The sequence below is a fragment of the Acanthisitta chloris genome, unplaced genomic scaffold (genome assembly GCF_000695815.1).
Source record: "Acanthisitta chloris isolate BGI_N310 unplaced genomic scaffold, ASM69581v1 scaffold22068, whole genome shotgun sequence".
NCBI lineage: Eukaryota > Metazoa > Chordata > Aves > Passeriformes > Acanthisittidae > Acanthisitta > Acanthisitta chloris.
Genome location: NW_008686793.1, coordinates 6,227 through 26,361, shown reverse-complemented (window position 1 = coordinate 26,361; position 20,135 = coordinate 6,227). Strand labels below are relative to the sequence as shown.

The 20,135-nt window shown below is 38.4% G+C and overlaps 1 protein-coding gene across 1 annotated transcript in view; it reads left to right on the top strand.

The window, feature by feature from the left end:
- Positions 1-664: 664 nt before the first annotated feature.
- Positions 665-20,135, top strand: part of PDE6C (phosphodiesterase 6C, cGMP-specific, cone, alpha prime) — a 24,509-nt gene continuing 5,038 nt past the window's right edge. Inside the window, exons 1-15 of the mRNA XM_009080338.1 lie at positions 665-1,340; positions 9,541-9,693; positions 9,808-9,897; positions 10,127-10,267; positions 10,754-10,828; positions 10,917-10,981; positions 11,089-11,155; positions 11,861-11,908; positions 12,101-12,250; positions 12,935-13,078; positions 13,162-13,230; positions 16,322-16,468; positions 16,827-16,934; positions 17,041-17,150; positions 19,337-19,424. Coding sequence (XP_009078586.1) covers positions 861-1,340; positions 9,541-9,693; positions 9,808-9,897; positions 10,127-10,267; positions 10,754-10,828; positions 10,917-10,981; positions 11,089-11,155; positions 11,861-11,908; positions 12,101-12,250; positions 12,935-13,078; positions 13,162-13,230; positions 16,322-16,468; positions 16,827-16,934; positions 17,041-17,150; positions 19,337-19,424 — 1,935 coding nt within the window. The 5' untranslated portion in view covers positions 665-860. The remainder of the gene's footprint in view (positions 1,341-9,540; positions 9,694-9,807; positions 9,898-10,126; positions 10,268-10,753; positions 10,829-10,916; positions 10,982-11,088; positions 11,156-11,860; positions 11,909-12,100; positions 12,251-12,934; positions 13,079-13,161; positions 13,231-16,321; positions 16,469-16,826; positions 16,935-17,040; positions 17,151-19,336; positions 19,425-20,135) is intronic.

Genomic DNA, 20,135 nt, shown 5'->3' with positions numbered 1-20,135 from the left:
TTAAAAATTTACTGTCTCCTCAATTCAGTTTGAATTTAATCTGTTTTCTCATTTATTCTTTCCTTTAGGCTATTTATTTTTGAACCGAAAACCAAAAAAAGGTCATATCTGGCTCTGCTGAGTCAAATTCTAATTCTTTTTTTCCATCTTCACCTAAGTAAATCACTCGAGCAAGCTCAGACTTTTGTAAGGTGTTAATGATTTCACCCATTTTGTGTATGTATAGCTTCATAATTATTTACTTTGAGTAATCCAATTTCTATCAACTCGAGTATTTCAAGGAAAACTGACTTTTGCAGTTTAAAAGATTTATCTGCAGCATTCTGTTTTCCTCCCCTTAAGTACCTCTCACAAGGACACGTGTGCACAAATGTGTACGTGTATAATGTGGGGTAAGTATCTAGGTGGAATTACTCCTAGGAAGTTTTAACGGAAACTTTTGTGTGCATAGTACAGTATATGTGCTGTGAATGAAGGGGATAACACACAGGTATACATATCTACACCTCAGACAACTTTATAAGGTCTAACAATTATTTGGTTAGTTTAAAATGCTAAAATGATTCCCTGAGGATTTATGAGCTAAGAATGCTCAGGGGTTTAGTGTCCTGACATCTCTTTAATTAGCAGTCTCCAAGATCTCACACTAAGAAGATGCTAAGCCAGTGCCTTCTGTCATATCTCAAGAGTTTCAGAAGGCTTAGAAGCCACAGAGGAAGGTGAATGTATTATGCCTGTGAGCTATACAATATGTACAAAGTATATTTTTCTTACTAGTAATAAGTTAGGACTTCCTGCTACCACTTCTGCTTTGATGGTGATGAAGTTCTAAAAGAAGTCCTAAGAAAAATCCAGCAAAAATGGGTGAAGTAAATAAAGATGCCGTTGAAAAATACTTGGAGAACAATCCCCAGTTTGCCAAGGAGTATTTTGACCGAAAAATGAGGGCAGAAGTCCTGGGAAGTATCTTTAACGTGACCGCTGGAGATGTGAAGACAGGAGCCAGCTTCAAAGAGATGTCCCGCCTGGAGGAATGTGACATACTTTTTGAGTTGATAACAGAAATCCAGGATGAAGCATGTGTTATGGAAAAGACAGTGCACAAGGCCCTGCAGAGGCTGTCACAGCTGCTGGCAGCTGATCGGTGTAGTATGTTTCTTTGTCGTTCCCGAAATGGTATTCCAGAGGTAGCCACCAGGATTTTTGATGTCACTGCAACCTCCAAGTATGAAGATAATTTGGTGAAACCAGAAAATGAGACTGTTTTCCCTCTGGACATCGGGATAGTGGGATGGGTTGCTCATACCAAGAAGTTTTATAATATACCGGATGTGACAAAGGTAAGTGACTTCTCTTGGGGAATGGGTTTCTGTGCATTTGCTCACTCAGCTTCCTGCCCAGGGCTTGTGGTAAAAGGTTGTTCTTCAGAAACATCTCAGAGACAGAAATCCAGACCAGTAACTTGAGAAAAGCATCAGCAGAGATTGTTTAAAATCCAGTAAAACCATGTAATGTAGACTAGTGAGGTATTTCCAGTGTCAGTGACTATAATAAGGGAGGAAAATATTAGATACATAGAGAGCAGTAAGTCCTTGTGTTTCTGTTGGACAAGGCAGGTTTCTATTCTGTCGTCCAGCATGGGTTTGCAAGGGTTCTCCCTTATCATTCCCTGCTGCCATTCGTGCATCTATGAACACAATTGATTTGCAGCTTGTGAAATGAAGATGCATCCTTGTAAGTAAGTGGATGAGGACAGATGATGATGATGTCAGTGTATGTGTTCAGCTTCAAGTCATTGTTTGAATCTAAAATGGGTCCAGTTTTGACTATATCTAGATCCAGGGCTTGTGTTCAGAACTACCTATAGAAGAAGATTAATGAGCCAGAGCTGTTCTGACATTCTCAGAGTTCCCGTTGAATTTGCACAGAATCACCTTCAGTTAAGGTGCTGATAAGAGTTATTACAAATGTTAATTAAAATGATGAGTGACCTAACAAAAATTAAATGTGTATGAATGAGATCTACTTTAGAAACTGCTCTGAAATACATGGGGAAACAGAAACATGCTTTGATTGTTGGAGATTTCTTTTAAAATGTCTAACCTTATATCATCAAATGGCGACATCTTCATTTCTTTTCAGTCTTATGTGGAAAAGCTGAGCATAATCAGATGGTGCTAAGATAATTACCAAGATGGCAGTCTTGATTCTCAGTATTTCCTATACAGTCAATTTAAAATTCTGGGCCGTTTTAGAGCTAGAAACCACCTCTGTGTCCTAAACTGATTGCAAACAATGAAAATACTTATGCACTGCAGTTGTCTATGTTTTCCAGAGGGTAAAAAAAGTTAATTCATATATTTTATCATGCTAAAATTTGGAAGACACAAAGAAATAAAGGACTACTTTTAAAGCTCAGAAAGAAATGCAATGTATATATATGTGAAAAGAACATTCCAATGTATGGTAAACCACCTCAGATGTAAGTAGGAATAACAGGAGCAAACAGAAGAATGACTGATTTGAGAAAACAAATCAGCTGATTTTCAGCTGGCCACTGATATGCTTTCTTCCATGGCTGCTGTTCTGACAAGAAGCGTCTGACTTATTGCCTCTTACCACCACGTGGGGAGATTGGAGGATAATCCTTCTAAATTCATAAGGCTGATTACATGAGAAAAGATCAGGAGGATCAAGATGTGCCTCCTATCAGACACAGCACTGCCTCTTAATGGCATTATGTGAGAGGTGCCCAGAACAGAGCTGCCCAAATATTTCTGTGTTTGCAATAGGGTTTGTTCAAAATTTTGTGATAAATGTCATTTGAATATGCTTAGATAACTTCTTGTGTCTGTCTAATCTTGCTAGTTATTTTGCACTCATAAATTAGTTCATGTTGGCTGAATATCTGTCCAGCTATTATTCAGTCATTCCAAGGTAATCTTTACTTAGGCATCCATTTACTCTCCTAGGATTACTGAGGTCTATGCCATTAGGCCCACACTTAAAAATGCAATTAAACCATGGTCCCATTAATCTATATTTGGTAAGTAAATGTCATCAAAATATTGACATTTTGTAAGCTAATTGCAAAACTCCCAGAGACTTCTCTGGGACCAAGGTTTGATACTTAAAACCAACCCTGAAGATCTCAAAATTGTCCCCATTTCCATTCTCTGTGTATAAAAAGTCTGTGTCCAAGACCACTCTCCTCACAGATTGGCTCCCACCAGAATCTCTGTCTCCATAGGGAACCTAGGACTGCAGCACGAGACAGTAACATTTAACGAATATGATTAGTCCATGGCAGCAGAAACAGGAGCCTCTGAAGCCTTTATCATGTTTCAGAAAGGAGAATTATTTTTCAGTTCACTTCATACACACTTCAGTCAAACTAGATTGTCTTCTACCCAAATTCTGAACAGAAGATTACAAATGGAGTTAAGCCAGAGAGGAATTTTGCTCCTACTGCCTTGTCAGAATACAAAGTACACAATGACTACTTCTAGATGGCTGTAGGATCTTAAAAATGTCATGTCTAGCCACTTTCTGCTGTTGACACAGTCCATATCCAAACAATACAGTGGTTTTAAAGTCTTATGTACATGACAACATTGACAAACCCATAGTGTGACATTTTCATGCTTCAGTCTCACTCCATTATAACAAAAGCAAATGTAATAAAAGATCACAACAGCAATAAATCATTGGGGGAGGAGAGAGGGGGAAATAAACAACTCCACTTTTAGTGTCTGGTAACCAGTTCTTTAGGGATTATCTCCTTCTTCAACCTGGAAAGGTCCCAATAAACGTGAGGAAGCTCCTCATCCTGACTAATGCTTCAGAAAAGAAAAGCAGAGGAAAAGATACAGACCTTCCATAATTAACTTAGTGGTCAGAACAGTCTCCCCCACAAGATTATGGACCTGTTGACTGTGAGAGCTAATAGCATTTAATCCAGGATTTAATAGTTGTGAGAAATAGGAGGCCAGGCAGGACCATTACCCTAATCATTTGTCTCCCATTATTCCCAGGGTCTAGCAGAGTATGTGACTCAAATATGGCAGAATAAAATAACAGACTGCACAGAATCTGATGTGTCCTTTAATATTCTTTAAATAGTAACTGATAACACAGGTAACACTGTAAAAAGGAAATGTCCTTTTTTTGCTAAGGCATTATTTCCAAATAAAACTAGGAGTATGTCTTCTGGGGAATCAAAATCTCACATTCTCAGCTTGTAAGAACCAATATAAAGGCTATATGTATTTGCTTTAATTTATCACCTATTTAAATTATCACACTATACCTTTCAATTCAGAGATATTTGTAGACAAGGACTTAACTGAGGACTGGAAACTCAAAAAATAATATTCCTGGGTTTAGTAGGGTATAAAATTATATAAACGGTGAAAAAAAAAGCTTCAAAAGAAGTGAAGGATTAGATCTGTAAAGGGACTGAAATGGTCTGATGCTGGAATACAAGCCCTCATTTTCAGAGGTCCTGCACTGGAATCCACAGCCCCCAGTGAGGTGAAGAAACAAGAGACCAAGGAGGAATTCCAGCTCAGATTAAGCAGCCAGAGCAGTGATCATTCTGGCACTTAAGTTAACCACTGGAAACATATGATGCAAACCAACTTGTATCATCCCTCTGTAATCTGGTCCAGCTTCACACTGCAGCTTTACTTCTCTTTAATGTAAGGGTGGGAGAGATTAATTCCAGGCCTGTCTGAAGCAAGAGGAGTTTCAGATTCGAGTGACTGTGCGGGTCCCCAGACTCCAAGCTGTCTGAGCCTCAAGTGAGGGAGCCTTTTACCTGGGAAGAATGTACTGTGTAAATGTTAATGTCTACTCCTCCATTTTATCTTGTCTTGATAATAAAATACAGATTATCAGAAATTCACTTTCAATACAGTAAATATTAACTGGAAAAATGGAAGCATGTTCCAATCTCTTACAAAAGCAAAGATGCAGCCAAGTACAATTAAATATTTTAACATAGGGACAAATTCCTGTTAATTGTGCCTTCCAGAAGAAAAACCCCCAAACAATGAAAGAATTAGTGTTAAAAGAGGAAAGCTCACAAAGAAAAAATGTACAGTAAAAATGAAAATTAAAAGCTCCTTTTTATCCTACTTGTGTTTTTTTGATGTGAAAACAATTCTTAAAGCAATATAATAATAGAAATCAAATTCCAAAAAGTTGCAAAATGGCCAATACATATGGCAAATAATGTGTTCCAGTGCCAAAACTGAAAAGTTCAACCACCAAATGCTGTTAATTCTATACTAATTTCTCCTTGATTTGGTTTCAGAACTCTAGTGATCTTGAAGATAACAATGTAAATTTGTTCTGTAATGTCAGTAAGTTACAAAAGTCTCAAAAGTCTCAAAATGCAATTTACATCCCTGGCAATACATGACTTTTTGAGCGTGGCCTAAGGAATGGCCAACTCATTCAGCTAAGTGGGTTTGGTTTTGAGTCAGATGGATCCTGTGACTCCCATTCCCATAGTGCTCCAGACCCTCTCCTAGTCATCACACATCCAAGGGATGACATATTTTCACTAGTCTGAGCTCATCCATCCTAGACAGAACCTCCTGCTTAAGCAAAATAGTCATAACTGCAAGGGGTCACAGTAAGCCCTTCTTTGTCTGTGCTTTGTAAGGTGTAAGAGGTGGAGGAAAATAGATGCCTGCTGTCTTGGCCTTATCACCTTACCTACAGGATTAAGTCTTATCACTTCTGTTGTGTTGGGTCACAACGACCCTGTGTTGCTCTACAGGCTTGGGGCAGAGTGGCTGGAAAGTGGCCCAGTGGAAAAGGACCTGGGGGTGCTGGTTGAATGTCAGTTGAACATGAGCCAGCAGTGTGCCTAGGTGGTCAAGGGGTCCAATGGCATCCTGCTGGATGCTGGAGCATATTCAGAGAAAGGCAACAAAGCTGGAGAAGGACAATTCTGATAAAGAGTGACTGAGGGACCTGGAGGTGTTTAGCCTGGAGAAATGGAGACTCAGGAGACCTTATTCCTGTCTGCAACTACCTGAAAGGCGGGTGCAGCCAGGTGTGGCTTGGTCTTTTCACCCAAGTAACAAGCAATAGGACAAAAGGAAATGGCTTTAAGTTGTGCCAGAGGATGTTTAGATTGGATATTAGGAAACATTTCTTCACTGAAAGGGTTGTGGTAGCTGGTTGTGTTAGCTTGGTGCTGGTGCTAGCTTAGTGCAAACGCAGGACATGTTGCACATGCTAGGCCATATCTAAAGGACTGATCATTTTTTAATAAATGGCTTAGTATTTCAGCTTTAAATGAAGCTAGATGGAAATGCTTGCAAATGTACTACAGTTAGGGAGTTATCAGCAGATTATGTCTCCCTCATTTCTGTTTCAAAGCCTATTTTATGATTCAACTGAGAGCTGAAAGTTCGTAACATTGCTCTAAAAGAGAGTTTGATTCATAAGATCAGGCTCAAGGAGACTGAGTATCCGTATCACATAGTCATGGGAGCACCAAGATGCTCCTCTGGCTCTGGAACTGCAGACCACATTTCTTAACTGTTTGTCTATGAACATAATTTCCCAGACATTGTGAAAAGTGATTTTCTTCGAAAACAAAAGGAGCTTATGCTCTCAAGAGAAAATATCTTAAAACCTCTATTGGAAATAAAGGCTTCAAAACTCCCAGCAATTATGTATAAAATATTCAATAATGAAAAGCCTAAGACTAAGCAGAATTTTTTGCTTGTATATGCAAATCATGTGAGACAGGAGTCTTTGTATATTCTGTGGGAATGCTGCCAATGTGTTACAAGGTATTTATATCTGTCTACATTGCACTGTCTAGGCACAACTCAGGGTGGCTTGCAGTTACTGAACGTTCTGTTTATTAACAGAGACTGGCATTAAAATTGTTCTATCCTCTGCAAAAATTGCATGACCAAAATGCTACTTCTGAACACATCTGAACACCACTGCTTGTACCTTCATCCTAGAGTTATTAAGCAAAGACACAGCAGCTAAGTCCTGTTGATTCAGCTCATTTGATGTATTTTAAGTATTCAGAAATCCAAGAGTGTCTGAAATCTTATTTATTCCCTCATAGCATCATACAGTGCCCTAAACCCAGGAATTTAGGCCTTATCATCATGCTCTTAGTGATGCAGAGGGACTACAAAACAGGGTCAAGTTATCTATCTGATTTATTTGATTTTTCAATGGCTAAAACAGAGAGAGGTTCAGAATTTGTCACTGAAGCCCAAACTCACACCCAAGTCAAGAATGTTTGTGTCAGTTGGTAATACATCCCAGAGAAAACCAAATAGTTCCTTGTAATATCATGGTTTAGCAGGTTGCCAGACAGGATTTGATTCTCACACAGGAGAGACAGACTGTCTGGTATTTCACCCAATGTCTGTTAAGTAAGACACCCTATCCCTTGCTCTGAGAAAAACAGAAAACAACTCAGGGGAAGTTTGTCATAAGTAGAGAAAACACTCCCTTTTCGCATGAACGGTATATTTGAAACTGGCTACACTTTCCAGGGACCCAAATATAGCCTGATACACTGAATGGGATTTATGGGGATGTCACAGACTGTCCTTAAGAGAATCAATTCCCTGTAAGAGAGCCTGAGCTGTAAATATAGAAAAGGCATTTAAGAGTTACTTCCAGGCTCTTAATTCCTTTCACAGAAATGCAGTCCCAGAAGGAAATCTAAAATGCAAATGTAAAAGATGGACTGTCTAAAGGCTATGGAGAACTAAAGGGGAAAAAGCCCTAATGTTTTGATCACATAATAAAATTCAGTCTCCCTTCCCAGGGTTGTATATGCTATAAATTCAACATATACTAGAAGCAATTGCTAGAGAGAAGAGGGGGAAAGGAAATGAAGAGGAAAGAGCTAAATAGTAGACAAAAATCCTAGTTCTGGCATTTCCTAGCATTGTCATGTTTGATTTTGCAATCTAGAAAACGTTTATTTGTTTGGGTTTTTAAGCAGCTTTATGTATAACTTATGAAAGCAAAAATTCCATTATGTGGCATCCTGCAACATCCTTTGGCCTATCAGCAAGGAAGACACCTTGAGATTCACCATGCAGATTTCAGCTGGCCAAGCTAATGCAGTAGTTAATAGCAGTAATATTTACCAGCTCTGTGGGTAGACATGCAGTAACAACTCAGTCACTTCATAAGTGGATTCACAAATATTTGCTAACAGCAGGGCAACTGGTAAGGTTTTGGAATCTTGGTTCTTGGTGGATATCCTTAAAACAAGACTCTGTTGGCCTCACTCTGTGCAGCTGCCACTCCTGTCCATGGTGTTATAACATAGTCTGACCTTCCCTGGTTACCAGGTTTGCTGCCTCTGGACTTTCTCATGTAGCAACAACTGCTCATTACCTTGAGAAACCAGAAGCAAAGCTGTTAAAGGAAATTCAGGGAGAATCTGTCATGGGCTGTTGATCAGGACTTGTGTGCTCATCTCTCAGATGAAGTCTGAGCACTGATTGTCAGCAGTAGCATATGTGAGGGGGTGAAAAAGGCTCAGTGAAGAGAGTCTGGCTACTTTAGCTGCTTAATAGAACCATGTAATTTCTCAGTATGCACATATCAACAGATTTCAACCTCCCAATGCATAACTCAACTCATTCAGATACGTTTTCATAAGAAAACATCCCAAAACACAATAATCCTTGACAAACAGACTTCTCTGAAAAGTTTTAAATGTCTTTTTTAAATTAAAGAGAACACTAAGGCCTGTCAAGAAAACACCAAGAATTTCTTTGATATGAGGAAATAAAACAGTTTCCCATGAAACACAAACCAGCTTTGACCAAACCCTCCTCAGCATTTGGTTTCAAGGATGAAGTTGGTGGGTTAGTTAGTTGTGACTCATTCATTAGCCACATGCTCTCCTTCCCACAGGATCACACACCCAACAAAAGCAGCTCTGTGTCCTGATCCCTTTGGTCCCATCCCCTCCCTTTCACCAGAAGAGCATGTTGGGCTGGGAGCAACAGGAATGGGAGTCTGTCAGACAGGAAGGAATAAGAAACATTTTTTTTCTGAGGATGCCTCTCTGCAGGAAGCATTTTAGCCAGGACAGGTGCTAGGTTTAAATATTATGTGATGACACAGTATAATTAATTTTATCTACAGGAATAATTAAATAATTATAATGAAGTAATTCTCTTACACACAAGCCATATATATTAGATTTGTCACAAGGACATATTCCTTAATTTATTCTATATTTTCCCATATATTTAATTCCTCAAGTTCCTCATCATTATAATAAAGACCTGCACAGAACTTCTTCATAACCAATGCCTAAGTTAAGCTTGTACAGATAACTCTCCAAGATTGAGTTAAATAATGATAATAGAGCTTTTGCAAGTTTAAAGCTACTGCACTGTGCAACTGTGCTCACAGCATTGCAAACATCAGTTATCTAATGAAAAGGACTCTTGCTCTTGGCATGGTTATTAATTGTTATGCATTTAATTTGTGGTTTTTTTACCCCCCCTTTTCTTTCAGAACAATCATTTTTCTAACTATATGGACCAAAAAACAGGTTATAAAACCCTCAATATGTTGGCAGTCCCAATTACACAGGGCAAAGAGGTGCTTGCTGTTGTGATGGCACTCAACAAATTAAATGCCACTGAGTTCTCAAAAGAGGATGAAGAGGTAATAACCTTAAATGTCATACAACGATACAGCTGTTAGTTCAACAAGTAGTTTGTGTGAGTCTACCTCTTGATTTGATACTTTTGCCTTATTTTTGCTCTTTGTCCTTTTTAGGTATTTAAAAAATACCTCAATTTTGTGTCTTTGGTCCTAAGAAATCATCATACGTCATATCTTCACAATATTGAATCACGAAGAAGCCAGGTATAGAAGAAATTTTTAATGATAATACTTCATTTTCCTGTGAAACCATTATTATTACCATGATTTTATATTCTTGCAAGCTTATTGAAGTAAGGATACCATCTCATATTTTTAACATTTCACAACAGTGATACACCTTATAATTTCATTCTGGAATGCCTGGGATCCATATGTTTATGTTTTCTTACTAGCCTGAACATTTATTAACCCTCTTTTTTGTTGTAAATAGATGCTTTTGTGGTCTGCCAACAAAGTATTTGAAGAGCTAACAGATATAGAGCGGCAGTTTCACAAGGCGCTGTACACTATTCGAATGTACTTGAACTGTGAGAGATACTCTATTGGGCTGCTGGACATGACTAAAGAGAAGGTAATAACTGTTTTGCCTGCTTGCTAGAAATGTGTCACTCCTAACTTTAAGTCTCTAAGACACGAAGTTATCATGGTTTCTAACCTTTTGGGATAATTTATATGAGGATATAAATATAGAGGTACAACCAATGTAAACATAAAGGCTAATTCTGCAATCATGTTTCATAGTGATAATTCCATGTGAGAAAGGGTAGAAGAGAGAAGTGCAGGTCTGACTATTGCTTTAGAAATACCTGCCTTCTAAACCAACAGTTAAGCTGTACAACTATCTGGAGATAAACTTCAGATTAGCCTGCAATTTACTGGCAAACATTTCTTGCCTGGAATATAATTAACAATGATTTCTTAATATTGCCTGAGATGTGACCATAGTAAAGTATGGAGAAAGAAAAACAAAATTGTAATCCACAGATGTGATGTTGTCTATGAGCACAGAACTGATTTGCTTTTTCCTTTTGCTAAACCATATGTCTTGTCTTCTCAGGAGTTCTATGATGAGTGGCCAATCCGGCTGGGGGAGGCAGAGCCTTACAAAGGGCCCAAGACACCTGATGGACGAGTGAGGATATTTGTTTTTCTTTCTGTGTATCTTTAGTTTGACATTAAATTTGTACAGGTCACCTACATGTTCCTCTCTTCCTATTTAGGAAGTCAACTTTTATAAGATCATTGACTATCTTTTACATGGACAAGAAGAAATCAAAGTCATTCCGTGAGTATTCCTTGGCAGCCTGGGAATGTGTGGTAATTAGATGTATTGCTGGGATAGAATAACATGTTTATATTGAGAAATAATTCAATTTCATTGTCTCTCTAAAGGTCACCTCCAGCAGATCACTGGTGTCTTGTCAGTGGATTGCCAACATATGTTGCTGAAAATGGACTTGTAAGTTCATAGCAAAAATAAAAACTAGAGGTTTTAGTTCATGCAGTTCTGATTGAAAAAAATCCCAACAAACCCAAAAATCCCCATGACCAAAATCCTCTACAAAATTCCCGTGCTGCTTCCAGTGTCATTGGTTCCCAGTGAAATCATGTGGCTCAGTAGTCTGGATGGAGACAACGTCAGGAAAATTTCCCTCTGATTGTGGTGATATCGGAGGAATAATGTGAGCGTCTGATGTCACCTTCCAGGTGTGCTACAGAATGTCAAAGTAAGGAAATCATCACATACCAAGTTTTAAAATTTTCTCTTTTTCTTCTATCCCCTTACATAGACAACATATATAATTCAAAGCTGTGATGTATGATAGTTATTACTAATCCTATGGCATTTTTGATAGAGCCTTTAGTACTCAGTTATTTCTTTCTAGAAACCCCCATGCCATTTTAAACTGGAAGTAATTTTCTTAACCATTATGCTTTTGCACTGCGAGACATCCTACATGAGGGACATTGCTGCAAACACTCCCAAATGAGTGTTAATAACCACATCTAATCTAATAGGAACAGCTTTAATTTCTGCAGTTAGCTAGGATACTCACTGTTGCTAGCTTAGAAAATAAATATAACTTTTAAAAACATTAGGCCAAGTCCTGATGCACATTATATTATTCCATTTAAACAATGCCTGATTTTCTTTATGCTGCAGATTTGTAACATGATGAATGCACCAGAAGATGAATACTTCACATTTCAGGTAATTCCAGTAATGTTAATATAGATATTGAAGAAAAACATGCTAATGCTTGCTACTAAGTAGTTGTACCGTAAATTAGGTAATTTCTCCTTTGTTTGTGACAACAGGTCTTGTTTTTACATTGCTTATATCAATAGCTATATCACTACTTTGAAAGAAATACACATTTCCTGGTTTTTGGTCTTCCTGCAGAAAGGACCAGTGGATGAGTCTGGATGGGTTGTCAAAAATGTCCTGTCATTGCCTATTGTCAACAAAAAAGAAGAAATTGTGGGAGTTGCAACATTTTACAACAGGAAAGATGGAAAACCTTTTGACGAGTATGACGAACAGATCATTGAAGTAAGCATAATAGGCTTAGAGGGTTTACGGAGCCATATGATGCTAATAAAAATAACATAGTATAAAGTATGTTTTAAATGTCAAAAAGTTTTCAAATAGGCTGTATTAACATCTAGCCAAATGTCTATCTTCTCCACAAAACAATTTCTTAAGAATCAGAAATTTGACTTCCCCTGACAAAACTGAAAATCTGAGTGATCATTTACATTCCAGTAATGAACAAAAGTCACGTATAATTTTATTTTTAAGCATTTGACTTTTTAGTGATGGTTAGTACCTCCTAATTAGCAGTGGATAAGCAGGTTTGGCATTGCTGCTTGCCCATGGCTATCAAACCTGTGATCGTGGGTGTTCACAGAGCATTCATGATCACATGCACTGGGGCGAGATAAGATGCTACGCAGTGTATCCAAGTCCACTCACCTGACTTAAGCTTCATAAGCCTCAAAGTCCTTTATATAAAATGGGAATATGGGCCCTTAATTACTAGGCTGAGACAAACAACATTTGTGAGTGCTGACAGAGCTATTTGATGGAAAGTAAAGGCCTACTCTACAAGCAGAGTAGAACAATGTTTTTCAAAGGGCACTGCCAGAGACTGGACTTGAAGAAAAGTAAGTTCAAATTGTCACGTTCACTTTTTTTGTCATGGCATTATCTCTGCTTTGCTTGGCTTTGTTCCAGACCCTCACACAGTTCCTGGGATGGTCTGTTTTAAATACTGACACTTATGACAAAATGAACAAACTTGAAAACAGGAAAGACATTGCTCAGGAAATGCTTATGTACCAGACTAAGGCCACCCCTGCTGAAGTTGAATCTATCCTGGTGAGTTTCTATCCACAGCCACAAAATTAAAAGTGGGAAATTTGCTACATAAAAACTGAATTTTCCTACTTTTTCATTTTTAGAAATACAAGGAGAAATTAAATGCAAATAGTTTAGAAGAGTGTGAACAAAAGGATCTCATCCGGATCTTGGTAAGTCATTAAACTGAAGATTCTGGTGATGTATTTGTATCAGATAGTAATGTGTCCTCATCATAGAAGAAGTTGCATATAGCCAAATCCTGAGTAATACAACTGATGTTAATTATCAGTTCCACAGGCTAGATGGATTGGATTTAGCAATACATCCTCAACCTCATTTGTCCTTCTATGTGCAGGCCCCACTGCTACCTACAGAAGAACATTCTGTCTCAAATATTTGTGAGCAGACTTGGATAGTCAGAGTGCTATGGAAATGTTTATATGAATTAACATTTCAATTGTTCAACCCTTTAAAATATCCACAGGGACAGTGCTGTATCTATAACTGAAGTGATTTAATTTGCAAAATAAAAGAAGGGATAGTGGTGTGAGGCCACTGATTCTCAGTAAGAGAACACATGTAGGAGTGTCCAGGGGAACATTTTATTTGATTTAAAATAATTTACATTTAAATTACTTTCAGATTAACTTTCCTGCATTTCCTTAGGCAAAGAAGTCCAAAGAAAGTGATCAGTGACTTCACAGTGACAAAACAGATTTGACCTTATCGGTTCTCTGCTGTACTACTCTGCTACTACTGAAAAAAAAGAGTCTCTTTCTTTCCAGACTGTGTAGTCCTCTAGCTGCCTTAGTATTTCAGTCTAAAAAGGGAGTGCCTTTTTGGAGGAAAACTCCTATTTTTGCCCATTTAGTGCACTTCTTCTCTTGTGCAGCAATCCTGGAGCACATGCACTGGCCTACTTTATCTGAAAATAACCTCAAAGATGTGCTCCAGAAAAGCACTGAATGAACTTCCACCGTTAATGGATAAAAACAGAGCTAGGCTGAAGAAAAAAAAGGTCAAATAGACACAAATCTGTTGACTTCCAGTACCAACCACTCCACATATTTTCTCCCATTACACCACATTTGCTAATGTACACATAGCCATAGGGAAAAGAGCTCATGAAACTATTTCAGTGGTGTCCATGTGTATGCTGGAATGCATTGGTGTTAATGTTTTACTGGCTTTCCACAAAACAGATGCTCACACAGCTTACACATGGTGAATTAAAAAAGCATCAACAGATTATGTGTAGCTTCACATACCTTTTAAAGGAAATTTAATTTAGCTGCATGAAGAACTGCCAAAAATAATACATAAACATTATTAAAGTTCTCTACTGGTAGAGCTGAAACTGATTATTATGGTAGAGGGTCCAAATGTAAAAATATAATGCTGCATGAAATTTTAAATATCCAAAAAGAAAAAAAAAAAGTGAGTTATCTCTACATTGTGGAGTCACAAATTCAAAGGTCTAAAATCTTCTCCCAAGGCTACATGCAAATGCTTTATCCTATTATAAGACCTGGAATCCAAGATAGCTAATGGGATAAAGCAGGTGTATCTAGATCTTATGATTCACAAAGTAATGGGTCTTAAAACACCATTGGTCTAGGTTTCCTTGTCCTTGACCTCAGATCTCCATAGATAAAAAGGAAAAGCCCAGGGAGAAGGAAATGGATGTTCATCCTTATTTGCTGAAATATATGCACACTTTCAGTCATCTCTTTTCCTTATCCATAAAATGGAGATAATTTATAGACTACTAGGAAGGAAGGGAGTAATTATGACAATATAACTGTTTTATGTGTTGCATCAGACTTCTTTGAACGAATTCTTGTTTGGATTGGGACACATTCCCTAAAATATAATGCTGCTCTCCCTAGGCTTTGGGATACACAGACAAAGAGTTATAGACCAGTTCTCTAGTGGTGCTATTACCAGTTAGGCTGTTCAATGTGTGTCTGTATGATCTATATAATAGGTACAAAATAGGCAATTTAAATGTAATACAGGCTTCTTAACTTTGGTGTCCTCTGCATTTAGTATAGTTTTATGGAGAACCTTCAGTACAAGCTGGTCAAGGCTGTTTCTGCCCTTCAGAGAGAGAAAAATCCCTGAATGGCAACCACACAGTTTCTAATGAAATTTAGTACATGAGGCAAAGATTATGCACTTACACAGACCAATACTTCTGGAATTATCCCTCATTTTCATCAGTGTTCAGACTGCTCAGAATAGACTTCTGTAAACTACAGAAAGGCAATTAACAGGATGGAATCAGCACCAGCTACAGCACTAGAAAGTAAATGACTCTAGAGGGTTTAGGTAACCCATAATAACCACACATACTATGTGCTTTGTCCATTTAAGCATTGTAACAATTTCTACTTTATCCATATACTGAAATCATTGACAACCAAAGCTGTCAAGACTCTACTGCACTAGACAAATGAGAACATAAATAAGGTTGGTGAATTTTTAAATCCGATCCTGTAGGATTTTCCAGCTCATTTTCCACGTGCCAAATCAACCTCACAGGTTTGTCTGTTAAGTGTATATAGGCTAGCACAGACAAAGAGAGACTGTCACAGGAGACAAGGTAAGACAGACTCAGTCTGAGAGTTGGTTATGGAGCAGAAACAAGCAGCTATCACTCCAGAACTTAAAATATATACAGGAATCTTTGCTTGCCTATAGAGAAGACAGGGCTATGGATGGGGAGGCATGCAAGGAAGCCTTCTGGTAAAAAATAAAATGTTATTGCTATGAATTACTATACCATAAAAGTAGAAAGTGTTTTGCTCTAGAGAGGTTGAGTTTGGTCCCTTGATGCTTTACTGTTCATAAGATCCAAAAGGGAAGAACAAACACTTAGCAAGAATAATTTTGATTGTGAAAAAGATGAACTGTAGCCTTGAGGTGAGGCTAAAGGTGGAAGAAACATAGGATTTTATACCAGCAAGGAGAAATTCCAAGACTTCTAAACTAAAGAAATGTTAAGATGGTCACAACAGGTTGTGTTGGAATTCAGAATAGGAAGAAACTGCTCAAGGCTTTTATCTGTTCTAAGAAAGCAAGCAGTATTGTGTTTCATTACTTAACACACATTAGTTTGTACTGACACCTGGGGCTTTTGAAGACATAGTAGGCATCACTGACCTTGAGAAATATTTCTACTGAGAAAAATAAAAAAAGCATTTCCAGCTTTGTTTCTTGCCAGAAAAAAACTCACTTGGTTTTGATTTTTCCTAACAGAAAGAAGAATTACCTGATCCAAAAGATTTAGAACTGTATGAATTTCGCTTCAGTGACTTTCCTGTTACAGAGCATGGACTGATAACTTGTGGAATACGACTGTTCTTTGAGATAAATGTTGTTGAAAAGTTCAAAGTCCCAGCTGAGGTCTGGTTTATTTTTTCTTGTTTATATTTATTTTTACATGGTGGAAAAATAGCTGATTTTGGGCACTTTTATTTAGAAGGAGGCAATACCAAAATACTAGTGGTATGGTTAACAACCTTCCATTCTTAATGAAACATTTGCATATTTGTCATAACACTAGTCCTGAATTGTGTGAGCTATGGGAGGAATTAAATCAACATGTATTTATTTCTGTTTCCGAGTTTAATTCAAAGAAAGGCATTTATTTTCATAGAACTTGCACAAGGTTACAGTAATTTCATAGTATATCCCAGTAATTCTATAGGAATTCCATTGTTTCAATTGACAGTACAATCTTAACCTCTTTTATTCCCCCTAGGTCCTTACAAGGTGGATGTACACAGTCAGGAAGGGTTATCGAGACATCACCTACCATAACTGGAGACATGGATTCAATGTGGGACAAACAATGTTTACTCTGCTGATGGTAATGTTGCTCACATTAACCTTACATTCATTATTCGGTCTTCTTCCAATTCCAGATGGAAAATTCAGGATGACACACACTCAAAATTATCTGTTTTCTTTTACAGACAGGCAAAATAAAGAAATACTACACCGACCTAGAAGCCTTTGCCATGGTTGCTGCTGCTTTCTGCCATGACATTGATCACAGAGGGACCAATAACTTGTATCAAATGAAGTAAGTGCAAATGCAAATGTACTACTCTCAGTGGCAAATGAAAAAAAATAGGTGTCAAAACTTGCAAAAATATAACGTATATGTTCCATATTCATCTGGCATGAATAAATAATTATGCTACAGAAGATTTCTGCCTCAGAGCACTTCAGGCAGTTGAAATACAGAGGCAAAATACAAAAGCTGAATCTTAGAAGGATCACCTGAGGCTGCAATTCATCTTTAAGAAAAACTAAACTCTTGCAATGTTTGGGTTAGAGCAGACAGAACCTCGGGCACGTGAGGCCACAAACAAATGAGAAAAGTAAATTAAAATTCCTAGCTAGATTTGCTTTTTCAAGACAGGGCATCAGCACTTTTCTGGAGAGGGATTCAGGATGTGGCACAGAGAAGGGCCAGGTTAGAGGGAGACAGGATTCTTTTTGCAGTTTTCCACTGTCTGATTTGACTAGCTCAGTTGTTCCTCCCCACACTCAGTTTCCTGACTGATATAGGTCCTTTCCTGAGGTGTAAGCTCATGTTTTACTGGATATATTCTGTTCAACATGTTCTTGTGTTCTACCACTGGGTCCATATGCCAGGAAAGTTACACATCATGAAGTTGAGCTATGCAATTCATGCTCCTTCTTGTCCTGAGAAAATAGTCTAAAGGATTTCTTTCACCCTGTTAGTAGACACTTGTTATAAAACCATATTAATTAATTTTAAATTTACCTTTGTTTTACAACATTCCACGTCATGGTGAGACCCACTGTTCTCCTGCAGAGTGAAAAACCTACCATTTCATATGACGTGTGAGGGATTGTTTCCATGTCCTGGCCACAGAACACAGGTTCCTCAGAATGCCACATGTACCAGAAGATTATAACTATAATTTTCTGACTACATTTCCCACCAGCAGTATCTGCAGAATAACTGATCCCCCCTCTGACCCTGAATCCACTCCACACCAGAGGCATTGCTGCCCTGAGTGTCAGAGCAGTGACGCAAGGGGATTTTCTGATTATTCCCAGGGATTCTCCAGGTGACGTAGGAGAGAGAGAATTCTTATTCAGGGGACTGCCTCTCAACAAGTTTAAGGGGGGATTTAAATCTTCCTCCTGTGGTCTTCCCTAGAAAAGCCCTCTAGATGAGCTCATACTCAGTAAAGCTATTTATAAAACTCATCAGGCTTTACTGTGACAGTCCTAATCACATCAGAAAATAGGGGTACCATGCAGCAATCCATCCTGGGTTACCTGAGCAAGAGATAGTAGCCAAGCGAACAAAGGAGGAAAATACCCTTCCAAACATGCAGAACCACCTGGAGCCCACATAGGTTGGATAGTCAAATACCTCTCCCTTCATCCCACTACCACAGCCTGAGGTGATTTCATAAAATCATAGAATCACAGAATCATCAAGGTTGGAGAAGACCTCTAAGATCATCAAGACTAACCATTAACCTGTCACTGCTGTAATGCCTAAAGGCTAAACCTTAGCCTCCAGCACCAGATCCAGACACCTCTTAAACACCTCCAGGGATGGTGACTCCACCACCTCCCTGGGCAATTCCCTGTTCCAATGCCTGATCATTTCCTCTGCTTGAAGCTTAGTCCACTGTCAGGGGGATGGTTTAAGCCCTCTGGTAAGACTGAACACAGCTGAGTTGTCAGGACTTGTGCAGTCCATAAAAGTCATTTTGGGGGAGGGAAGGAGCCCAAGGGCATTAGAGGAATTAAACTCCATTATACTGTTACTTGAGATTTCACTTGCAGTTGATTGGAATCCCAGGGCTCCTGGCCCACAGTCGTTGCAGACATACAAGGGTTCAAAAGCCATGCCACAGAATAAACACTAGAAGATAAAAGCTACTCTTAGGTTGGCAGAAGTTGCATAGATTAAACAAATAACAAAACCAAACATGGAAGGCAAAATGAAGACATGTTTGAAACAACACATTTTTGAGTTTTGAGGCATTTAACAATGTCTTTAACTTCAGTGGGCACTGAGCACTCAGTGATCTCCAATTTCCATCATTACTCAATCACAAGAATGAGGCAAGCAAGTTGGAATTTTTGTCTGCGTCATACCAATGGTTAATGTATACAGATTAAACTGTTGAACATGCAGATCAGAGGTATTTTAATCCTAAAAGCATGAAATATTGTCTTTGAGATATTATAAAGAAGCATTTATTTGTTCAACAGGTCAGCTGCTCCTCTGGCAAAACTTCATGGCTCTTCCATTTTAGAAAGGCATCACCTGGAGTACAGTAAAACCCTGCTGCAAGATGAGGTATGTCATGGACCTTCTGCTCACACTGATCAACAGAAAACACCCAGTTAAGTTACGATGTTCCAAATTTCACTGTGCCTCATTCATTCCTCTATCATAGAATCACAGAATCATAGAATTTAAGGGTTGGAATCGACCTTATAGATTAATCTGGACCAGGTCCAAGTTAAGAAATTATGCTAAAATTCAAAACTTTAAGCCAAATTTTTATGCATTTTCCACTTTTAGAGAACTACCAGTAATTCTGCCATAAAGACTTGAATAGAAAAACTTTTCCTCTGAGCCTCACTCTCATCAGGTGTTTTCCCATTTTCACAAAACAGCTGATGTTGAAAGCAAAGCAGAAAACACAACACCTACATACAAAATGTTGTCATTAAACCTCTGTGCCTGGTCCATGAGGTCTGAGATCAGCTGCAGGCTCTGGCAGCTGAGGAACAAAGGGATGGAGTTTATGCTAACCAGTAGCACTGTGTTCATAAAAGCCCCAGAAGCTTTATGATTTGACAACAAACAAACAAACAAAACACCTTTACCTTTATTGATGGCAATGTAAGTTTTCATATGTGACATGCTGGGGATGAACTCTGCTCTTAGCCAGAGCAGTTGTCGGTACCTCTGGAGGGTCTCACCAGCAGCATCACTGTGCCCTGTGCTGGCAGAGCTATTGGCCTCTCTCTTAAAGAAGCAAATCGTACCAGGAGACTTAGA